The 22,467-nt window shown below is 48.5% G+C and overlaps 1 protein-coding gene and 1 long non-coding RNA gene across 3 annotated transcripts in view; one reads left to right on the forward strand and one right to left on the reverse strand.

Moving 5' to 3' along the window:
• LOC140398602 (plexin domain-containing protein 1-like) overlaps positions 1-22,467 on the forward strand; it is a 266,471-nt gene that overhangs the window by 75,127 nt on the left and 168,877 nt on the right. The window contains exons 3-4 of the mRNA XM_072487442.1: positions 16,958-17,101; positions 18,124-18,193. Of these exons, the coding sequence (XP_072343543.1) occupies positions 16,958-17,101; positions 18,124-18,193 (214 nt within the window). The remainder of the gene's footprint in view (positions 1-16,957; positions 17,102-18,123; positions 18,194-22,467) is intronic.
• The window catches only part of LOC140398603 (uncharacterized), a 220,733-nt gene continuing 211,886 nt past the window's right edge, over positions 13,621-22,467 (reverse strand). Inside the window, exons 3-5 of one of the 2 annotated variants that reach the window (XR_011937513.1) lie at positions 17,357-17,385; positions 16,611-16,792; positions 13,621-14,231 (exon numbers count right to left, since the gene is read on the reverse strand). This is a non-coding gene — a long non-coding RNA (uncharacterized lncRNA). Of the gene's footprint in view, positions 14,232-16,603; positions 16,793-17,356; positions 17,386-22,467 lie in introns of both variants that reach the window. The other variant, XR_011937512.1, reaches the window with a different exon arrangement.

The raw sequence follows: 22,467 nt of genomic DNA on the forward strand, positions 1-22,467 counted from the left end.
TCTTACTTCCTCTTTTTCCCTGCAAAAAGCATTTAACTGTCTTTGATGTGGTCCAAGAGCTGTCAATCATGTCTAAATGTTTATGAACATTTTGGTTAGTTTCACAGCTAGCTACTTGAAATCCACTCAAGCGTGAAGAGAAATTAGGTGAAACAATCCAGACAGCTGGCTGAATGTGCAAGCTGTCAATCAAAAATTGACTTGATGTTTGGTCACCTGGTGTCGGGTGGGGGGGGGGGGCGTATGGTGGCAGTCGGCGGGGAGGGAGGAGGACCTCCTCATGGGCCTGCTCCTGGGCCTGGCTAAGTTGACCATTGACAGGTCCAGGCAGCAGGTGGGTGAGGGGCCCTCCGACTGACTGCCTGCCCCTCTACTGCAGCTACGTTTGTGACTGGGTGGCCCTGGAAAGGGAGCATGCGGTGTCTGTTGATACTCTGCAGGCCTTTCATGCCTGGTGGGATCACGGGAGTTTGGTGTACATCATCACCAGGAACGGCATTTTAGTTTGACTGGAGATGTTTTCTTTGACTGTTTGCTCCAGAGCTTCACCGGGAGCTGTCATCCTCTGTAATTTTTGATAAATTTATTGATTTTTGTTTTATTATTAAAAGCAAATAAAAGCAGACCACTGGCACACTGGGTTGACCAATAGGTAGGAGGCAGAGACATGTAACACTGCATCCTGTGAATAAACCTGCTATCAAGAAAAGGATTTATGTCTAGATTCATATTTCACCATCTGACCTGAGGATCCATTCAGCAGCAAACAACCTTCTGCGTGGAAACATTTCCCCTTTACTTCTTTTGCCAGTTATTATAAATACTCTTTGATGTTTTGTGAATACATTGGCACCCGAAAGTCTTTCCAGTATTTTTGAGTTTCACCTACAGTCGGTCACCTCTGTCAAGAGGTTTAATAAGTCAGAGCCAGTCCATAATAGCACAAATTTGTCATTTGTCTCCAAGTGTCCGGTCCACTTAATATAATGGATGGTTGGCAGGGATTGTCACAGCAGTAATTCAATCAAGTCGACTTTACGATGTCATAAACTGCAAGAGAAAAGTTTGATTAGCTTGGGAAAATCAACCAACCGAACCACTCGATTAAGTTAGTGCCCTGGAACTTCCTTCTGTTTTTCTTTATATTAAGCAGCCTTTATTCTGTAAGCACAGGAGAGGGGTTGGGTGGTGAAACTGGTTAATGTACCACCATGCCAACCACAGGTATCATAATCTGATTAAAAAAACAATAACAGCAAGCTGAAAGAAAACTGTTAATGAAGGTGATCAAAGGGTCAGTCAAGGCGGTGTGTTTCAAGCGGTCTTTTAAAAAAGTTGTATTTATGGGATGTGGGCTAGGCCAGCATTTATTGCCCATCCCCCTTGTGAAGGTGGTGGTGAGACCTCTTCTTGAACCGCTGCAGTCCCTGAGGTGTAGGTACACCCACTGTGCTGTTAGGGAGGGAGTTCCAGGATTTTGACCCAGCGACAGTGAAGGAACGGCGATATATTTCCAAGTCAGGGTGGTGAGTGACTTGGAGGGGAACCTCCAGGTGGTGGGGTTCCCAGGTGACTGCTACCCTTGTCCTTCTAGATGGTAGTGGTCGTGGGCTTGGAAGGTGATGCCTGAGGAGACTCGGTGAGTTTCTGCTGTGCATTGTGCGGATGGTACACACAGCTGCCACTGTGCGTCGGTGGTGAAGGGATTGAATGTTTGTGGAAGGGGAAGCAATCACGCGGGTACCAGTCAAACAGCTGCTTTGTCCTGGATGGTGTCGAGCTTCTTGGGTGTTGTTGGAGCTGCACTCACCCAGGCAAGTGGAGAGTATTCCATTGCACTCCTAACCTGTACCTTGCAGATGGTGGACAAGCTTTGAGGAGTCAGAAGGTGAGTTACTCGCCACAGGATTCCTAGCCTGTGACCTGCCTCTGACAAAGAGAAAGGCAGCCAGTTTTTTCCCTCATTCCAATTAGATATTTTTGTTCGATGGGCAAATTGAAATTTGAAAGCAAACAGAGCCTCTTTGAGGATTCAGGTAGGAAGGCCAGGTAGGGGAAAGGAGTAATGATTCAGGGTATCAGGGGCATATCGACTCTGCCACTCCCATCACAGAAGTAGTCTTCCTTGACAGCTTCTTTTTCCACCGTAACAAGTCATTCTACCCTCCACCTCCCAGCAAAAGGAAGGAAAGAAAAAGCAAAGAGGTGGAAAAGAAGAGTTAAGAGGGGATGGTGTGTAGCGGTGGGAGGAGAGGAGAAGAAAGGGATGAAGAGACACAGACAGATCAAGAGCAAGATGAAACTGGCAGTGGTGGGTGAGGGACGTAAATGGGCTGAATTCTCTGATTTGAAGACTACGTGCTGATACCGGCGTGGGAACGGTGGTGTTTTACACCCGAACAAACGGCACAAAAGCTGCACCGATCCTCCGTCTGGTGGGGGGGCTAACAGGCACGCAGTGTAAAGACCCCGGCTTTACCTGCGGATACGGCCGGAGAATTGCCGGGTCCCTGGCCGCGCGCGCGTGGACCCAGCCTGCCAAAAACTGCCACCCTGTAATCAGCCTCGCCACCCCCCCGGAACACCCCCCAGCCCCCGCCAAAGCCCCCCATGCCCGCGTAACAGCTCCCCCCCCCCCCCCCCCGCAGACTGTGGTGGCGCTGGACACAGTCCGCAGCCACCACGCCGGGTTCACAAGAAAAAAGTTAAGTGTTCCACGCCATCGGGAACTCGACCCATCAGGGGCGGAGCATCGGGGGAGGGCCGCGGGAGACGCCCTGAGCTGTCCCAACGGCCTGCGGCGTGCTCTTGAGTACGCCGTTTTCGAGGGGACGGAGCATTTCAAAAGCGGCGCTGTCCCCGATTTCGGTGCAAACGGGGATTCTCCAGCCGATCGCCGAACACGATTTCAGCGTCGGCGACCAGAGAGGCACAGGAGGGGCTGGTTTAGCACAGGGCTAAATCGCTGGCTTTGAAAGCAGACCAAGGCAGGCCAGCAGCACGGTTCAATTCCCGTAACAGCCTCCCCGAACAGGTGCCGGAATGTGGCGACTAGGGGCTTTTCACAGTAACTTCATTTGAAGCCTACTTGTGACAATAAGCGATTTTCATTCATCTCGCCCAATATTCTCCAATTTACAGTGTGAAACACCTTGATCGGCTAGTAATGTTTTTAATATGTTGCATCTGTCCAAACTTCAACATTGATATTGTAAGCTTAATAGCATGCTGGAATGACAACTTCCATTCTGGGTCGCTCCCATTATTCAATATGAACGTGAGAATTTATAATGGAAGTGACTATCAGTGAGGGAAGACTCGGAGGCGGCATGTGGCGCAGTGGTTAGCACTGGGACTACGGCACTGAGGACCCGGATTCGAACCCCGGCCCTGAGTACTGTCCGTTCGCACGTTCTCCCCATGTCTTCGTGGGTTTCGCCCCCACAACCCAAAGATATGCTGGTTAGGTGGATTGGCCGCGCTAAATTGCCCCTTAATTGAAAAAGAAAATAATTGTGTACTCTAAATTTAAAAATAAAAAGTAAGGGGAGACTATATGGTCTTAGTTATTATTTATCTATTCATGGGATGCATGGCTTGTGCTGAATTGCTCTTGAGAGTCCTGGTGAGCTGCTTTCTTGAACGGCTGCAGTGCATGTAGAGGTGTTCCCGCAATGCTGTTAGCAGAGACGGAGAATAGCAATATATTTTCAAGTCAGGATGGAGTGCGACTTAGAGGGGAAGCTGGGGGTGATGGTGTTCCCATGCTTTTCCTGAAAATGTGTTGGGGGTCGTGGGTTTGGGAGTGGCTGCTGAAGAAGCCTTAGAGAGTTGCTACGATGGGTATGAATAAACACTGCAACCACCGTGCGCTGGTGGTAGAGAGAGTGAATGTTTAAGATGGTGGATGGGATCAAGCAGGCTGCTTTGTCCTGGATAGGGTTGTGTTTTGGAAGGTAGCTCAGTGTAAATCAGCTCAGCTGAACATGTTGGACTACCAAAATCGTTGGAGCCAGGGCTGGATCTCTGGACCCTCAGACTAATCACCGACTAAGCTGTCCAAGCTCCACTTAACGGTTTCATGGTCATCACAGAATCATAGAATCCCTACAGTGCAGAAGGAGGTCATTTGGCCCATCAAGCCAGCACTGACCCTCTGAAAGCGCACCTTACCTAGGGTCAGGTCTCTACCCTATCCCCGTAACCCCACCATCCTTTTGGACCCTGAGAGGCAATTTAGCATGGCCAATCCACCTAACCTGCACATCTTTGGACTGAGAATGTGCAAACCCCACACAGTCACCCAAGGCTGGGCCCCTGGTGCTATGAGGCAACAGTGCTAATCACCGTGCCACCGCGCCATCTCACTTAGAGTTTTAATTCCAAATTTTTTTCTATCATGGCTGGATTTGAACACAGGTCCCCAGAGCATTACGCTGGGTCTCATATCCAGCGTCAGTACCACTACGCCATCAACACCCTGTAAAAGCAGCGAGAAGTCAGAGATTCAGACAAACACACGCCAGGTTGCTTGCTGAAGGAACTTATTGAATTTTGCTGGAGCTGTATTCACCCAGAATCCATCGAACTCCTTGGGCCTTGTAGACGGTGGAAAGACTTTGGGGAGTCAGGAGGTGAGTTAGTCATAGTATTTATGTGGCTGGTCCAATTAAGCTAAATGGTGACTGAATTACAAACACCTATTCAAGTTATCCACCTGCTTTACTTGAAGCTACATCTGGTTTTCACTCCATGGTTGAAATATCACAACAGAATAATATAACTTTAGAAAATAAACAAAGTCAATCCCAAAGGTTGCTCAATATCCACATGCAACACTTATTATAAACACATGTTGCCTCCTTTGTCCTATTTATACTGCATCTGTCTAATGTTTGCATGTCCCATTATGCTCCACCTCACAGATAATCTCTTTCCAGGACACTCTGGGGCAAAGTTTACAGCTGTTTACCAAATTTATGAATCGACCGGCAGCACTGGAACAGCAGTGGCGCCCTGGGAACAGTGTGAGCCCAAGGATTCTTTTGACTGAAGAATCCTGCGTGCGGTTTGAGTGCCCATGCCAGTCCGACGCAGTCCCGCACATTGGATGAGATGTAGCGTGATTGTAGTTGATTCCCTCCTGACGCTCAAGTGCTGGATGTTTGCACCAGTACAGATTTTTATGATAATGCGTGCATTGCAAATCCATAGGCACCAGCTACAAGAATGGAACCATCTGGTATATTTTCTGTTCTGCCAACCACAACAGTGCATAACAATCATACCATGCTGAGGGGCTGAGCTTTCTCTGGAAGCTCAGTACCTAATGCACTTGCTTAATGTGACTTTCAGTGCATTTTCTTCAGGCAGCAGTTAATTCACATTTTCATTTGCGACTGTATCAAATATAGTGCAGAAAGGGAAATTGATGTTTCCAGGCAGTGTGTTGCCCAAGGGAATTAAAAGAACACTTTTGTCCTTATTGTCAGATGAACCTGCTCCTTGCCTGTTATTTTAGCAGTGATTTTTAAGCCCATTTAAAGTAAACTGCCCAAGGCTAGCATCAAACTCGATCAAAGAGGTAGCTTTCAAGGCATGTCTTAAAGACGGAAAGCGAGATAAGAGAGGTATTGGGATGGACTTCCAGAGCTTAGGGTCCTGGCAATTGAAAGCAGAGGCACCAACGGTGGAGCAATTAAAATCGGGGACGCACAAGAGATAGGAATGAGATGAGTGCAGATATCTCAGAGCGCTGTAGGGCTGGAGGAGATTACACATAGAGGGAGAGAGAGGCAAGATCATGGGGGGATTTGAAAAAGAGCTTGGGAATTTTAAAATCAACATGACCAGGAGCCAGTGAAGGTCAGCAGGCGCATGTGTGATAGGGGAACCAGGCGGGCAGAATTTGGGTCCAGCCAGGAGTGGGCACAGGCAGACAGAAATCATTGCTCCCGGAAACCGAAGGAAAGTGGCTGCTGTTTTTTTTTCTGATGTTGCTGCGGATTCCAGGGTAACCCACGGGAAAGAAAAAGCCAGCTCTGTCAGTGAATCGCAAAAACGTTGAACATCACCGCTGAAGGTCGTTCTACAGTCAGCGGGTATCAGAGTAAAGAAAGAACTGACATTGAGGGAACAGCTTTCAGAACTTCAGCACCTCCCAAAGTGATTGACAGCAGAGGAAGCCCATTTCACCACTGTTGTTCAGTAGACAGAGGCAGCAGGCAGTTTGGCACAGCAGGATCCCACAGGCAGCATTGGGATAAATGGCCAGCTGTGGAATAAATATTAGCTTGTAGAATTGCCCTGCGCTTCTTACTGTCCGCCAATGAACCCACCGCGCAGCCAAGCTGGCAGTGAATCATCAGAGTGAGGTACATGCAGCCTGAAGTACCTGCGATTATGTGAATTGCACAAACATCAATCAGTTCATTGAGTGAAAATGACTCCCATTAGAATTTATTCCCACCCTTTGCCATGAAGCAGCATTCTCCATATATTTTCGATCACAATTAACATTCAATTGAGAAATCTGTCTCCCAATTCAAGGTTGATAAGATAAACTCCAAAATCATTTAGTTTTTACACGGAGTCCATTGTTGAGCAAACCATGCTTGCAGATGGCGTCTATTAGTTAATAAACACCACCTCTGCCATCCACATGATTTTTTTTTTAACTTCAGAGTACCCAATTATTTTTTTGCCAACTTAGCGTGGCCAATCCCCCTAACCTGCACATCTTTGGGCTGTGGGGGTGAGACACACGCAAACACGGGGAGAATGTGCAAACTCCACATGGAGAGTGACCGAGGGCTGGGATTCGAACCCGGGTCCTCAGCGCCGCGGTCCCAGTGCTAACCACCGCGCCCCATGCCGCCCCATCCACATGACTCTTACTATAAAAACTCTCAACCTCCATTAGGTTTTGATGCAGTTCACGATGGCGTTGACAATGGTGAGGTGCCAGAGACATCACAGTTCTCCTTCAAGGCCTGTTTGGCTCATATTTCATTCCCCTGCTTATTAAAGAAGCCGCCGCCAGCATCCCTGCCTCCCACCTTCCATCCCCCCCCCCCCCCCCCCCCACTCCCTCCCCATCGTACAATGGGGTTGCCAACCCTGCACTGGAGTCTCCATGATAAGATTGATCTCTGGACTAGCGCTGCCAGCAATCTCAGGAGCAAAACCACAGTGAGCAACAACAATAAAATGTGTTTTTGTTTCATTTTCTTTGAACTTTCATTAGTTATGAAAATATTGGAGACTAGTCAACAAAAAGTAATGTCTGATGGCACAGCAGCGGTCAGTCAGGTAACTAAGATCCAGTTTGCTATGTGAACGTTGTCGAAACGGAGGAGTTATTTTATGATTGTGTGGGATTCGGGTGTCGCCGGACAGGCCAGCATTTATTGCCCATGCCTAATTGCCCCTGGGAAGGCTGTGAGTTGCCTTCTTGAACCGCTGCAGCCCGTGTGTTGTAGTTACACCCGCAGTGCTTATGGGAGGGAGTTCCAGGATTTTGTCCCAACAAGGTTAACAAGCTGCCGTTGTGTCTCGTTGGTGCAGAGAGTCAACATTTAAGATGGTGGGCGGGGTGTTGATCAAGTGGCAGCTTTGCCCTGGAGGGTGCCGAACCTCTTTAGTGTTGGTGGAGCTGCACCCATCTGTCCACCCATCTGTCAGCAGACTCCTGACATGTGGATGATGGACAGGCTTCGGGGAGTCAGGAGGTGAGTTACTCGCTACAGAATCCCCAGCCGCTGACTTGCTCATGTAGCCAGATGGACAATGGTGGAAGTGGGGGGGGGGGGGGCGGAAGGGGGCTGACAGTGCACCTGGAGACTGTGGATCATGTGATCGAGCCTCCAGCATTATGCCCAACTGGAGTTGGGGACAGTAACCAGCCACTCCCCCAAGCTCTGGAGTAACGAACTCCAAAGGAAACGAGCTCTTTGCATTTTTCAAATCAATCGCCTTACTGGTAGACAAAGCCGCAGATCCTAAACCTGCTGGGGATTTAGCTGTCAGCTGCGACGATGGTGAGGTCTGAGAAAATCTCTGCACAAAAGAGATTGAAGAATGCAAATGGCAATCTGGTGCAGCCAAAGGAATCCAACATGAAGGTGGAAAAATAAAACTTCCCCCAAAAAATGAAGACTCTGAATTTGGCCATTTGCCTGACCTGAGACTCAATGAGGCTAAGCAGATGGCTCGGAAGAAAATATTCCTTTTATTTCAATCAGAGAATTAATCTCTTTCCAATTATCTCTTGGATACATCTTCAAGTCAATGGGTATGTTGTTAACCCTTTAAGTACTGAAGCCTTGACCTTCCTCTTATGGCAAAATCACTTCCAGATTTGCTATCAATGGGTTTTAATCCGATTAAATGGCTGTTTCCACAAATACCTGAATCTTACACCCCCCTGCCAGTGGGTGTTTAGGCATGGGTGGGGGTGGGGGTGGGGAGGGGGGGAGCGCAAGATTGGGCTTCCCGCCGTAGCCCCCTTTTAACTTTGGGCACCCCCATTCCTTAAGGTCCAATAATGGCTGGTCCTCCCTCTGTCTTTCCATCCCTGGTTGCCCCCCCCGAAATTCAAATACCCCAACTGTCCAACCCCCCCAGGCCTCCCCGACCCTTGCTCGTGGTATGAATGGCAGTCATTAATTTTATACTTTGGGTTCACAATGAGCCCAGATACAAAACAATTATCACCTTATTATCTTTAAACATTTTATAGATTGTACATCGCTATTTGTAAGCATTTTGCCATTTACACATGGTTATAGTTAAAGAGGTTTTACAGGTTACAGGCAGCAGCAGGAAAGCAGTATCGATTGTCCCTTTGTTTTAGGAAAAGGCCCAAGACATTTGTATTAGCATATCATTGTGTACACCTTGGCTGAAGTCAGCTTTATTCAAGTGGTGTCCCGCATTTATGTATTTCTTAATCTTCCTGTCTGACTCCCTTTGTCCTGGATCTGTTCCTATCTGTCCCACTGGCACCCCACTGGGCTCCAGGCATCAGTTATGTCTGCTTTATTCTCTGTGTCTCCATCTTGTGTGTCAGGCAGCCGTCTTCTGTGCCAAGTGCCCTTCTGAACCATTTCCCACTTCACTGGAATCCCAGAGGTTAGACGCCAGGGACAGCACGCAGTCCCAGCCCTGACCATTGCAGCTTCTGGCGCTGCAGGGACGAGAGAGCTACCAGCTAATCAGGTTGTGTTCTCTGGGGTGGTGTATCCTCCCGAGTCCCACCAGCAGCTCTTTGCAGCGTGAAATGGCTGCGGGGCCGGCGGGTGTCAGCGGTGATGTGCTCCCTGCCAACTCTTCCGTTGGCAAGACAAGAAACCCCACCATCCAAAACATCTTGGCCCTAGTTTTCCAAGGTTGGCTTGTTGCATAACCTTAGGCATAAACTTAGAACCGATCTAGAGGGCCTACAAGGGGTCATGGGGGAGGGGTTGGGGGTTGGAGAGGAGGGAGGAAAACTCCATAAACCAAAATTAAAGGGAATGAATTGCAGGAAAGTGTCATATTAGCCGACAAGAATTCCAAACATCTTTTGAGATCCTCAGAAGGCGTCTCATCCATTATTGATCAAAGGCCAAGAAGATATGGGGAGGGGAAAATTAAGTGGGGACCTACCCCAAAATACAGAGTAATCCTATCAGTGAGTAACACAGCAGCTCAGTACCCTAACCTCTCTTTATTGGCAACTGAAGTGATTTAAGAATTCCGAAATAAGGAGATGAAAGATTGAGAAGGAGAATGAATTAGAGTGAGCGAACCTCGTGTCAAGTCGGGTACATAAAGAGAAATAGAGAGGGAGAGAAAGATCGGGTTAAGAGGGAGAAGGGAGACCACATTCCGTAGTTAACTAAAGTTGGAGAAAGCATCAACTTAAGGAGAATGTACATTAATGCACAGAAATGAGTGGCAAGTCAGATGATTGGTCAAATTGTAAAGAACGGCAGAGAATGACGAAAAGGTTAATCAGGAAAAACAAAATAGAGTATGAGGGGAAGCTAGCAAGAAATGTAAAAATGGAGAGTAAGAGTTTCTATTTAAAAAGGAAAAGAAGAAGTGAAGTGAATGTTGGTGTTCTGGAGAATGACAATGGGGAGTTAGTAGTTGATAAGGCAATGGCAGATGAAATGCAAACATATTTCGCTTCTGTCTTCAGAATCGACAATACAAGGGCCACGATATACTGGCCTCCTCGCCCCTGACTCAGGACCCAACGAGATCATTAACCTCTCACGGGATTTAATGGCCTTTCGATCTCGCGAGGCCCCGCGATCTGGATCCCTCCCACAATGGGTAGGATCAAGATTTGCATGCTCAAGTGTGCAGTCAGGCTCATTTGAATATGCTTGCGCCGGAGTTACGCAAGGCACACGATCTAACGCCCCCGCCTCAGAGACCCTGAGCAAGCACTGTCTCCACCAACGTGGGCTAGGCATACGGGCACTGGGATGGGGTGTCTCCCAGGCAATCAGGGAACCTGAGTGGGCAGGCTCTGGACAGGGTGGTACCCTGGCACTGTCCATGTCCCAACTTCGAAGAATTATAATTCTTCACTTTTGATTACAGAGACATTATTCAATTTTGCCCTCCAAGGACTAGATTGCAGCACTCTCAACCCTCACCCGTACCAAGAAATACAAAGTGCCTTTTGGCACAGAGAGCAGGGGCAGCATTTGGAAGGGGCGTACACCAATCGGCATGTGCTGTAGACTGTTCAGGGCCCAGATAAAACAGGACTATTGCTGGTTACATCTTCTAACAAAAGCTTGGATTATCAGAAAGGCAGCAGTTTTGGCCAATCCGAGAAAACCAGGAGGGATTAAGGAATGTGGCCTGAGGGATAGCTCGAATCGGAGAAAGCTGCATTGGGTCTTCCAACGGGACTGTACCCTCCCACATTTGGCAAATGTGAAACAAGCTATCACCATCCACGATGTTCCTTCACCTCTAACCTTTTGATATGTTCTCTGATTTCCCAGTTTATAATAAATGACAGTGAGCCCATTTACAGAGTTTAAATTAAAGTTTCACTCTCTAGTGTATGAAAAATTATTTCAAGAATGCTTAAGAAGAAGTTCTTATTGACGGATGTTTCATGTTAACAGTTTCCCTCTTCTGATTAGTTCCCAAAATAACACACACAGTCGGACAATGTTGCACAGGGTTTATTGGAGCCTCGAGACATAACAAATGCCCCGTCTCCTCAAGAAGAGAATTTTCCACTTTTGTTTTCAGGCACATTATTCAAGTTGCCCTCTCGCTGAGAAAACCATTCCCAACAATGACACCAGAGTGCCCTTGGGGACATTGCATTGGCAGGTTTCTTAGGTTAAGGTTGAAAGTTCCTTGTGACGGAGGAAGCACTGTTGACTGCAGTGCAGTGAACGCTTGTGTTTGACACTTTTAGAATCCAACAATGATGGAAATCTCAACCACCACATTCAGGAACATTAGGGTGTAAATTGTCAATCTCCAGAACCTGGGTCTGAATTGTATGGATTCCCCCAGAATCCCACCCACCCTGACCCAGGTGCGACTTTATGATGGGGAGGGCAGGGTGTTGGATGGGAAGTCCACCCTTGCCCCTCACGGGACACCTGTCACTTACCACCTCGCCTGTTCCCGGAGAGGCCGGAGAATTCGCCTGTTCCCGGAAAGGCCGGAGAACTGGTTTGCCGACATCTCTCCAAGGCGGGACTGGCTGCAAAGTTTGATTTGATTTTGATTTGATTTGATTTATTGTCACATGTACCAAATACAGTGAAAGGTATTTTTCTGCGGCCAAGGGAACGTACACAATACGTACATAGTAGACAAAAAAGAATAATCAACAGAGTACGTTGACAAATGGTACATCGACAAACAGTGATTGGTTACAATGCGGAACAAGGGGCCAAACAAAACAAATACATGAGCAAGAGCAGCATAGGGCATCGTGAATAGTGTTCTTACAGGGAACAGATGAGTCCGAGGGGGAGTCGCTGAGGAGTCTTATAGCTGTGGGGACTGTCTGGATGTACGGGTATTCAGACTTTTGTACCTTCTGCCTGATGGAAGGGTCTGGAAGAAGGCAATGCCTGGGTGGGAGGGGTCTCTGATAATGCTGTCTGCCTTCCTGAGGCAGCGGGAGGTGTATTCAGAATCAATGTGGGGGTGGAAATCTTGTGTGATGCGTTGGGCTGAGTTCACCACACTCTGCAGTTTCTTGTGATCTTGGGCCGAGCAGTTGCCATACCAAGCTGTGATGCAGCCAGATAGGATGCTCTCTAAGGCACATCTATAGATGTTTGTGAGAGCCGTTGCAGACATGCGGAATTTCTTTAGCTTCCGTAAGAAGTAGAGACAGATATTAAAGTGCAGATGGACGCCCTGCTCTGCTGCAAATCAGAGCCCCTTGGGCGTAATGGTATATCAACAAACAGTGATTGGTTACAATGCGGAACAAGGGGCCTGCTGGAATCAGCAGGGTTGCATTCCTTGCTCAGTCTCCGGATGGTGGGGTTGAGCTGGAGTCGAGCCCTCCCTATCCCAAAAATTTAGGCCTTTGTGTAAATCAACCAACATTTGCTTCGCGCAAATAGTACCTTGTCCTTAGCCTCCAGTTATTTTTATGAAATTGCTGGTGCTGCACCTTAATAGACCATTAAACTCACCACAGAAATTTATATCTCATAATTAACAGCAAAAGTGCCCATTTAATAATGCAATAACTGTTAATGACCTTTTTTACGCAGCAAGTGGTTGCGACCTGGAATGCACTGGCTGATCCAGTTACGGCTTTCAAAAGGAAATTGGAGAAGCACCAAGAAGGGAAGGAAATTGCAGGGATCGGAGAAGAACACAGAGAGTAGGATGAGCTAAATTGCCTTGCAAGGAGCTGGCATGGGCTAGATGGGTCAAATGGCCTCTGTCTGAGCTGTTAACATTCTATGATTCTATGACTTGCAATGTAGCTGCCTAGTCCACTTAATGAACAGCCTAAACTGTGGAGTCTTTTTCACTCAGCTAGAAGTATCATAGTCTAGATTTTAAATGTTATTTTATGAACATATGACTCCAACGCATCTGCATCCTTCCATAAATAAGGGGACCAAAACTGTGCATGGTATTCAAGATGTGGTCTTCATATGCCCTGTATGACTGAAGCACAGCATCCTTACTTTTATTTTCAATTCCACTTGTCATAAAGGATAAGATTTCATCAGCCTTCTTAATTATTTACTATAGCTGCAGGCTGACCTTTTGTGACTCATCCACCAGAACACCTTGGAATTCTGCAGTTATTCTCTGTTTAAGTAATACTCTGCTTTTTTATTCTTCCTGCCAAAGTGAACAACTTCACATTTTCCCATATTACACTCAATCTGCCAGATTTGCACCCACTTAATCAATTTATCTATATTCATCTTCGACCTCCTTATGCCCATTTCGCAACATACTTTCCTACTGTTATGACACCCTGAGCTAGGGCGCAGTCAATTCCATCCCTCCTTGACCCGGAATTGCAACACAATTGAATTAACCAGTAATCCTTAGTAAAATACCCGAAGCCTTTGGTCCTCGGCTGCCTAATAATTACAGTCACCAGGGTTGTAAATTTAAATACAATTACTTTTAATTTATAACAATAATTATAATGAAATATGCAGCAAGTACAACTGGTCAACTGTTATCTAATTCCTAATCCCGCACACGTTAACTTGTCTCATCCCTCTACACACATACAGAAGATAAACAAACACAAGAGGGAATGAGAAGGGTGAAAATAATAAGGATGAAAGTAAAAAGATCAAAGTCTGTTTCAGATGGTTGTTGCTGGCACCTTTCTTCTCTTCAAACTTTGCTTTCAGTTTGAGGTTTTCACTGTAGATTTATTCAGGTCTCTGTCAGTTCAGGAATACAACAGATGTTCTGGAGAAAACGCGAGGGAGGGAGAGAAACAGCAGATCATTTTCCCTTGAGCATCCAGGATTCAAAGTCTGCTTTCCTTAGGTCTCTGGAAATCATTCCACTCAGGCAGGATCCAATCAGCATGTTACCGGGTAGAATACGGACTTTTGGCCGATTCTTCAGTCACCAGCCAACCAATTGAATCAAGCCCCACCCCATCACCCGGGTGCCACAGAGTCTGAGTTCTGTTGTCAAAAGCTAGCAGAGTGTCTTGTGTTGTAACTTTTGAATTCTCTTCTTCCCCTGTTTGACTTAAAGATATGTGTCCATTAAGCATCCATGGATCAAGTAATAACAGCAAAAATAAAGAAAGGGGAAATAAAGGGATCAACAGCAAGGGCCCTTACACCTACCTATCTTTGCGTCATCTGCAAAGCTAGCGACCATACCTTCGCTCCCCTCTTCTAAGACATTAATATAAATTGTATAAAAGTTGAGGCTCCTGCACAGACCCCCGCGGAACTCCACTTATTACATCCTGTCAATCAGAAAATGCATACTCGCTGTTTTTGGCGAGCCAGGCCATCTTCTATTCATGCTAATATGTTGCCCCTGGCGCTATGAACTTTTATTTTGCACAATAACTTTTGATGAGGCACCTTGTCAAATGCCTATGGAAATACAAATACAATCCACCAGTTCCCCTGTATCCACAGTACATGTGACTCCTTCGAAGAATTCCAACAAATTGATTAAACATGATTCCCCTTTCACAAAACCATGCTGACTCTTCCCAATTGCCTTGAGTTTTTTTTCTAAATGCCCAGTTATAACCTCCTTCTACATCTTCTCCGTAACAGATGTCAAGTTAACTGGCTGATTTTTTAAAAGCAAATTACTGCGGATGCTGGAATCTGAAACCGAAAAGAAAATGCTGGAAAATCTCAGCAGGTCTGGCAGCTTTGATAAAGGGCCATCTGAACTCGAAACGCTAGCTCTTTTCTCTCCCTACAGATGCTGCCAGACCTGCTGAGATTTTCCAGCATTTTCTTTTTGGCCTACTGTTCTGCCTCCCTCCCTCCCTTTGTGAATGGAGGAGTTATATTTGCTACATGGCCTTGACAGAAATCTTTGGATCCTCACGGTCTTCAGGTGATGTCCCAGAGGACTGGAGAATAGCCAATGTTGTTCCTTTGTTTAAGAAGGGTAGCAAAGATAATCCAGGGAACTACAGGCCGGTGAGCCTTACCTCAGTGGTAGGGAAATTACTGGAGAGAATTCTTCGAGACAGGATCTACTCCCATTTCGAAGAAAATGGACGTATTAGCGAGAGGCAGCACGGTTTTGTGAAGGGGAGGTCGTGTCTCACTAACTTGATAGAGTTTTTCGAGGAGTCCACAAAGATGATTGATACAGGTAGGGCAGTGGATGTTGTCTATATGTACTTCAGTAAGGCCTTTGACAAGGTCCCTCATGGCAGACTGGTACAAAAAGGTGAAGTCACACGGGATCAGGGGTGAGCTGGCGAGATGGATACAGAACTGGCTAGGTCATAGAAGGCAGAGAGTAGCAATGGAAGGGTGCTTTTCTGATTGGAGGGCTGTAACTAGTGGTGTGCCGCAGGGATCAGTGCTGGGCCTTTGCTGTTCTTAGTATATATAAATGATTTGGAGGAAAATGTAACTGGTCTGATTAGTAAGTTTGCGGATGACACAAAGATTGGTGGAATTGCGGATCGCGATGAGGACTGTCAGAGGATACAGCAGGATTTAGATTGTTTGGAGACCTGGGCGGAGAGATGGCAGATGGAGTTTAATCCGGACAAATGTGAGGTAATGCATTTTGGAAGGTCTAATGCAGGCAGGGAATATACAGTGAATGGTAGAACCCTCGAGTATTGACAGTCAGAGAGATCTAGGTGTACAAGTCCACAGGTCACTGAAAGGGGCAACACAGGTGGAGAAGGTAGTCAAGAAGGCATACGGCATGCTTGCCTTCATTGGCTGGGGCATTGAGTATAAGAATTGGCAAGTCATGTTGCAGCTGTATAGAACCTTCGTTAGGCCACACTTGGAGTATAGTGTTCAATTCTGGTCGCCACACTACCAGAAGGAAATGGAGGCTTTAGAGAGGGTGCAGAAGAGATTTACCAGGATGTTGCCTGGTATGGAGGGCATTAGCTATGAGGAGAGGTTGAATAAACTTGGTTTGTTCTCACTGGAGTGAAGGAGGTTGAGGGGTGACCTGATAGAGGTGTACAAAATTAGGAGGGGCATAGACTGGGTGGATAGTCAGAGACTTTTTTCCCAGGGTAGAGGGGTCAATTACTAGGGGGCATAGGTTTAAGGTGCGAAGGGCAAGGTTTAGAGGAGATGTATGAGGCAAGTTTTTTATACAGGGGATAGTGGGTGCCTGGAACTCGCTGCCGGAGGAGGTAGTGGAAGCAGGGACGATAGTGACATTTAAGGGGCATCTTGACAAATACATGAATAGGATGGGAATAGAGGGATACGGACCCAGGAAGTGTAAAAGATTGTAGTTTAGACAGGCAGTATGGTCGGCACAGGCTTGGAGGGCCGAAGGGCCTGTTCCTGTGCTGTACATTTCTTTGTTCTTTGTACTTTCCTGTCTGATGGAACCCTTCCAGAATCCAGCAGATTTTTGAAAAATAATGCCAATGCACCTGTTACCTCATTAGCCACCTGTTTTAAATCCATAGGATGATGTCCATGAGGGCCCAGAAATTTGTCAGCCCACAGCTCCATCAGCTTTCTCAATACCTTTTCCCGAGCGATTGTAATTTCATCAAGGTCACCTTTCCCTTCCACCACTTGAATTACAGCTATAACTGGAGTGGTTTTTTTTGTATCCTCTGTAGGGAAGACATATGCAGGAGTAAATTTGTGAAACATTGAAGCATAGCCGACGAGAATATGAATGGGCAAAAAACTGGGATTAGAAGAGATCTTGGAACCGTTCCGATTCTTTGCAGCAATTATGGAGCATTCTGTCTGTAACTGGTATTATTGTGTTTCAGGAAGACCATCACAACTACTATATATCCAGAAGCTACGGACCAAATGACTCCAAAACGAAGGAGCTCTGGGTGGACTTCACAAAGGTGGACAAAAGTAAAGTGAGAGTCCATGGAATTCTCTCAAACACACACCGACATGCTTCGGTAAGCTTCTAGATGTCTGTTTCCATTTGGCGAAAGATTCCGTGTAATCTGCTTAATCTTTCACTCCCAGCCCGATACCTCGGTCCAACACATCGCATTTGAATTTCACTTGAGTTCAGTCCATCATGTAAATTAGATAGTACAGGTGAATTGTAACTAAGGCTAAGGGCACAAAGTGACCTGAATGCCTGCCTGGTTGTAAGAGCATTCAATTTATTTTGAAGTTTATTTAACTGGTCAGAAATCATTACTTACCATTTCAAACACTTTCTTCAGTTGAGAAGCTTCTGTGAAGATAACAATCCAAAAGTCAAGTAGACCACCAATACTGAGAGAAACAGAAGAGACAACTGGATGAATTAGGAAGTAATGTTTAAGTGAGGACTAGCTCAGGTGATGAGGGATTCCATAGTATGCAGAATGGGTACTAAATGTTATGAACCATTTAACTCTGGGTCGGACATTTTCCTGGTGATCACCATCAAATTTCTACAGTGCAGAAGGAGGCGATTTGGCGCTTCATGTCTGCACCTACCCTCTGAAGGAGCACCCAACCTCGGTCCACTTCCCCACCCTATCCCTGTAACCCCACCTAATTTTCACATCTTTGGACTGTGGGAGGAAACTGGAGCACCCGGAGGAAATCCTTACAGACACGGGGAGAACGTGCAAACTCCACACAGACAGTCCCGGAGGCCAGAATTGAACCCGGGTCCCTGGCACTATGAGGCAACAGTGCTATCCACTGTGCCACCGTGCTGCCCTTACATCGCAGAGCCTCCAGTCTGTTCTTGAATCTAATTAGTGGTCCTGTGACTGTTCCTCCGCGTTTTATAGAAAAAAATATAAGTTACTCTTTTGAGCCAGGATTCCATTCTGAGATATTCCCGTTCAGTTATAACATCAACTGGGATTGTAGCATTGAGACAATAAATATTCTTAAAGTTGGGCCATATTGGCTGATTAATGCTATGCACGGACTCTTGTGTTTATGCTGCTTGTCATTTCATTTCTTTCCACAGAGAGTGATTCTGTCCTTCGATTTCCCTTTCTATGGCCATTATTTGCGCCAGATTACCATAGCAACAGGAGGTAAGTGTTGCCGACAGAGAGTACATTTGTCACAATGTAGTTTGTTGCAAGGAGTCAGAATTTCGCTGTCAGTTACAGGACAGGAATGCAGTTTAATCTCTCCAAATAATGGCGGGGTTACTGAGTGTCGATGTGTTGTGTAAACCAATTCAGCTTCAGAACAATTGCAATTGGGATGATTTCCAACTCTGCCGGAAAGCCAGCAAAGTCGCTGGAGTCGTTTGAGGCCCAGATCGGGACGCTGAACGTGTTTCCCGTTTGGCCACATTTAAATGCTGCTAGTGAACCGCAGGCACCGAACGGGCATCGCCAAAACGTGCCCCCTCCCCAACCCCTGCTCCCCTTTCAATGGTTTGGGGAGGGTGTGAGGTACGTAAAAAGGTGTTGAATTCCCACTCCTTTACCAGATATATCTGCGCAATCTCCATAGATAATTGGTTTATTTTAATCATCATGGAGGCATGTGCCAAAATTGTGATGACGATCAAAATGATACAAGCAATCATAACACAGACCATCGTCCCACCTTAGGGGCGGGATTCTCCGCAATCGGCACGATGTCCGCCGACCAGCGCCAAAAACGGCGCGAATCAGTCCGGCATCGCGCCGCCCCAAAGGTGCGGAATTCTCCGCATGTTGAGGGGCCGAGCCCTCACCTTGAGGGGCTAGGCCTGCGCCGGACTGATTTCCGCCCCGCCAGCTGGCGGGAAAGGCTTTTGGTGCCCCGCCAGCTGGCGCGGAAATGACTTTGCCGGGCGGCGCATGCGCGGGAGCGTCAGCCGCCGCTCACGGCATCACCGCACATGCACAGTGGAGGGGGTCTCTTCCGCCTCCGCCATGGTGGAGACCATGGCGAAGGCGGAAGGAAAAGAGTGCCCCCACGGCACAGGCCCGCCCGCCGATCGGTGGGCCCTGATCGCGGGCCAGGCCACCCTGGGGGCACCCCCCGGGGCCAGATCGCCCCGCATCCCCCCCCAGGACCCCGGAGCCCACCCGCGGCGCTTGTCCCGCCTTTCGAAAGGTGGTTCAATCAACGCCGGCTGGCGTGGTTTGTCAGCGGCGACACTTCGGCCCATTGCGGACTGGAGAATCGCTGGGGGATTTCCGCCGACCGGCGCGACGCGATTGCCGCCCCCGCCGAATCTCCGGTGGCGGAGAATTCGGGACACGGCGGGGGCGGGATTCACGCCGGCCCCCGGCGATTCTCCGACCGGGTGGGGGAGTCGGAGAATCGCGCCCCAGATGTTAGTTTCCCTGCTGTTTGACCTTTCACATCTTTAACATCAATCATTAACATACGATGTATGAGATTTTTAAAGTAGGTGATTGGGCGGTCTTGTAATCTATTTATTCTATAGCTTATTGGTGGAATGGTGGGTGGAATCTTGCCATGGTGCGAGATTCTCCAACCCGCCGGCACCGGAGATTCGGCGGGGGCGGGAATCGCGCCGCGCCGGTTGGCGGGCCCCCCCGGATGGGCCTAAGTCCCGCAGCTAAAATGCCTGTCCCGCCGGCGTGGATTAAACCACCTACCTTACTGGCGGGACAAGGCGGCGCGGGCGGGCTCCGGGGGGTGCCCCCCCGGTGGCCTGGCCTGCGATCGGGGCCCACCGATCCGCGGGCGGGCCAGTGCCGTGGGGGCACTCTTTTCCTTCCGCCTTCGCCACGGTCTCCACCATGGCGGAGGCGGAAGAGACTCCCTCCACTGCGCATACGCGGGAATGCCGTGAGCGGCCACTAACGCTCCCGCACATGCGCCGCCCGGAGATGTAATTTCCGCGGCAGCTGGCGGGGCATCAAAGGCCTTTCCCGCCAGCTGGCAGGGCGGAATTTCGTCCGGCGCGGGCCTAGCCCCTTAAGGTTGGGGCTCGGCCCCCAAAGATGCGGAGCATTCCGCACCTTTGGGGCGGCGCGATGTTGCGCCGTTTTGGGCGCCAGTCGGCGGACGTCGCGCCGATACCGGAGAATTTCGCACCAGATCTTAAATCTCTCTGAAGAGAAAAAAAAATGAGTGGGCCCCGACTTTAAAGTGTGTCCCGATCATCAATAAACATCAACTCCACTCCACCCCCCACACCCCCCACCACCACCACCACACTCACCGGGCTCTCTCACCCCCTCCCCACACTCACCGGGCTCTCTCACCCCCTCCCCACAATCACCGGGCTCTCTCACCCCCTGCCTATAATCATCGGGCTCTCTCACCCCCTCCCCACACTCACCGGGCTCTCTCACCCCCTCCCCACACTCACCGGGCTCTCTCACCCCCTCCCCACACTCACCGGGCTCTCTCACCCCCTCCCCACACTCACCGGGCTCTCTCACCCCCCTCCCCACAATCACCGGGCTCACCCACCCCCTCCCCACACTCACCGGGCTCTCTCACCCCCTCCCCACACTCACCGGGCTCTCTCACCCCCTCCCCACACTCACCGGGCTCTCTCACCCCCTCCCCACACTCACCGGGCTCTCTCACCCACTCCCCACACTCACCGGGCTCTCTCACCACCTCCCCACAATCACCGGGCTCCTGCCGGCATTCTCCCCCTCCCCCATCCGCCACTACCCGCACCCCATGCCTGCAAATTCCCCCTCAATTGCCTGGACCCCCCACCCCCCTACCCACCATGTAGCTCCCCAGAGGGCTCACCCCGGTATTGCCCCCTTGTGCAGGAAAGCACTGCCAGGTTGGCACAGTGCCAGTTTGGCAGTGGCAACCTGTGTCCCTGTCCCCCGCCAGTGGCTATTTTGAGTGAGGGAGGTAATCAAGTGGCGGGCGGGAGGGGGGGGCGCGGGGGCGCGGGGGGGGGGGGGGGTGGCTGACTCGTCAGATTCAAATTGATTGAAATCCATTAAAATGAGGTCCCCACCCATAATGGGCGTGAACCTCGTGACTTCGCCAGCGAATGGTGCCGAAAATTGGGAAACGCGATCTCTCCAGATTTTCCGCCCATTTTCCCGGGCATGCGGTCGCGGGCTGCAAATCGGCCCGGTGTCTTTTCTCTTTAATTCCATCACACGGTGAGTCTTTCGCGGTTGTGGCAATGGGAGGTGCGACTCTAGAGTTTTCAACAAAGTCCAGACAGAGCTTTTCCCAGTTTCCGGCACGGGAGCCAATATTCAGTTGTTTGATTGTGTCAGAATCGGAACGGAATTGGCCAAACCAGTGCAAAAGATGGAGGGATTTTAAACAAAAGCGATGTCCTGCCGAAAGACTGGTCAAGCTGCAGTTTGCCTTGGATCAGGCACACCTGCCACGTCGTCAGTGCGAGGTTGTGCTGACCCAGGAAATATCTCATTTTCTTCTGCGCCCAGGCACAGGGCGGCACTTTGTTAATGTGTTCTTCCTTCGTTGTTTGGTGGTACAGAACTTTAGTGCTGAAAAAGAGACATGCTGTCAAAACTTTTAGCCTTTCACTCATCAGGCCAGATCGTAAGAATACCAATAGTAAAGGAAACAACAATTTTTACTGCATGCATAGAGAATGGTGATTTGTTGGCAAGTGGACTCTGATTAGTAGAGGTGATGCCATGGACAGTGCACCAGGGGACAGTGAACTGGCAAATTGTTCAAATTCAAACCATACAGATTGGCTGATTGGTCAAGACATGGCCATGGGGAATGAACCGGGTAATGGCTGATCCCAAAACTTTGTTCAAGGCACAATGAGTGAACAAATTATTTCTGTTTGCACAGGACAGGGCCCCGTGTGTGAAAGTATGTAGCTTCAACACAAGTGAGTGAGCCACACTGCGAACCCGCAAATAATCTTTAAATTGGGTTTCAGTGCAATTTTGAGCACAGTCAGGATTGTTTGACAAGTGTTGTCCAATCACGGAATCACATCCAATGTACATTAATGCACACTAAATGTTGGGTTTTGCAAGCGCGGACTGGTTGGGTTCTGCGGTAGTATGGCCCTTTTAAGGCAATGACGTCAAGGTTTTATTGAAGTCAGTAGGATTGTGGATATTGCGGGTGCGGGGGGGGGGGGGGGGAGAAACAATTGGAAGAAAAACCCCAAAGTAGGGATAAAGAAAAGTCAATAGTCATCGATTTCAATACCCAAAAGTGAGTCATAATGCCTATTATAGGGAAACTAGAACCATTTGACTAGGGGGTTGATGATTGGAGTCAATATATCAAATTACTCTGCTTTTTTTTAACACAAATGAGATCACAGGTGACGAGAAACAGAAAGGGCTACTTCTGTCAGTCTGTGGGCCGCAGACGTACAATTTAATCAGAAATCTGGGGCGGGATTCTCTGACCC

Source organism: Scyliorhinus torazame, chromosome 21, assembly GCF_047496885.1.
Source record: "Scyliorhinus torazame isolate Kashiwa2021f chromosome 21, sScyTor2.1, whole genome shotgun sequence".
Taxonomy (NCBI): domain Eukaryota; kingdom Metazoa; phylum Chordata; class Chondrichthyes; order Carcharhiniformes; family Scyliorhinidae; genus Scyliorhinus; species Scyliorhinus torazame.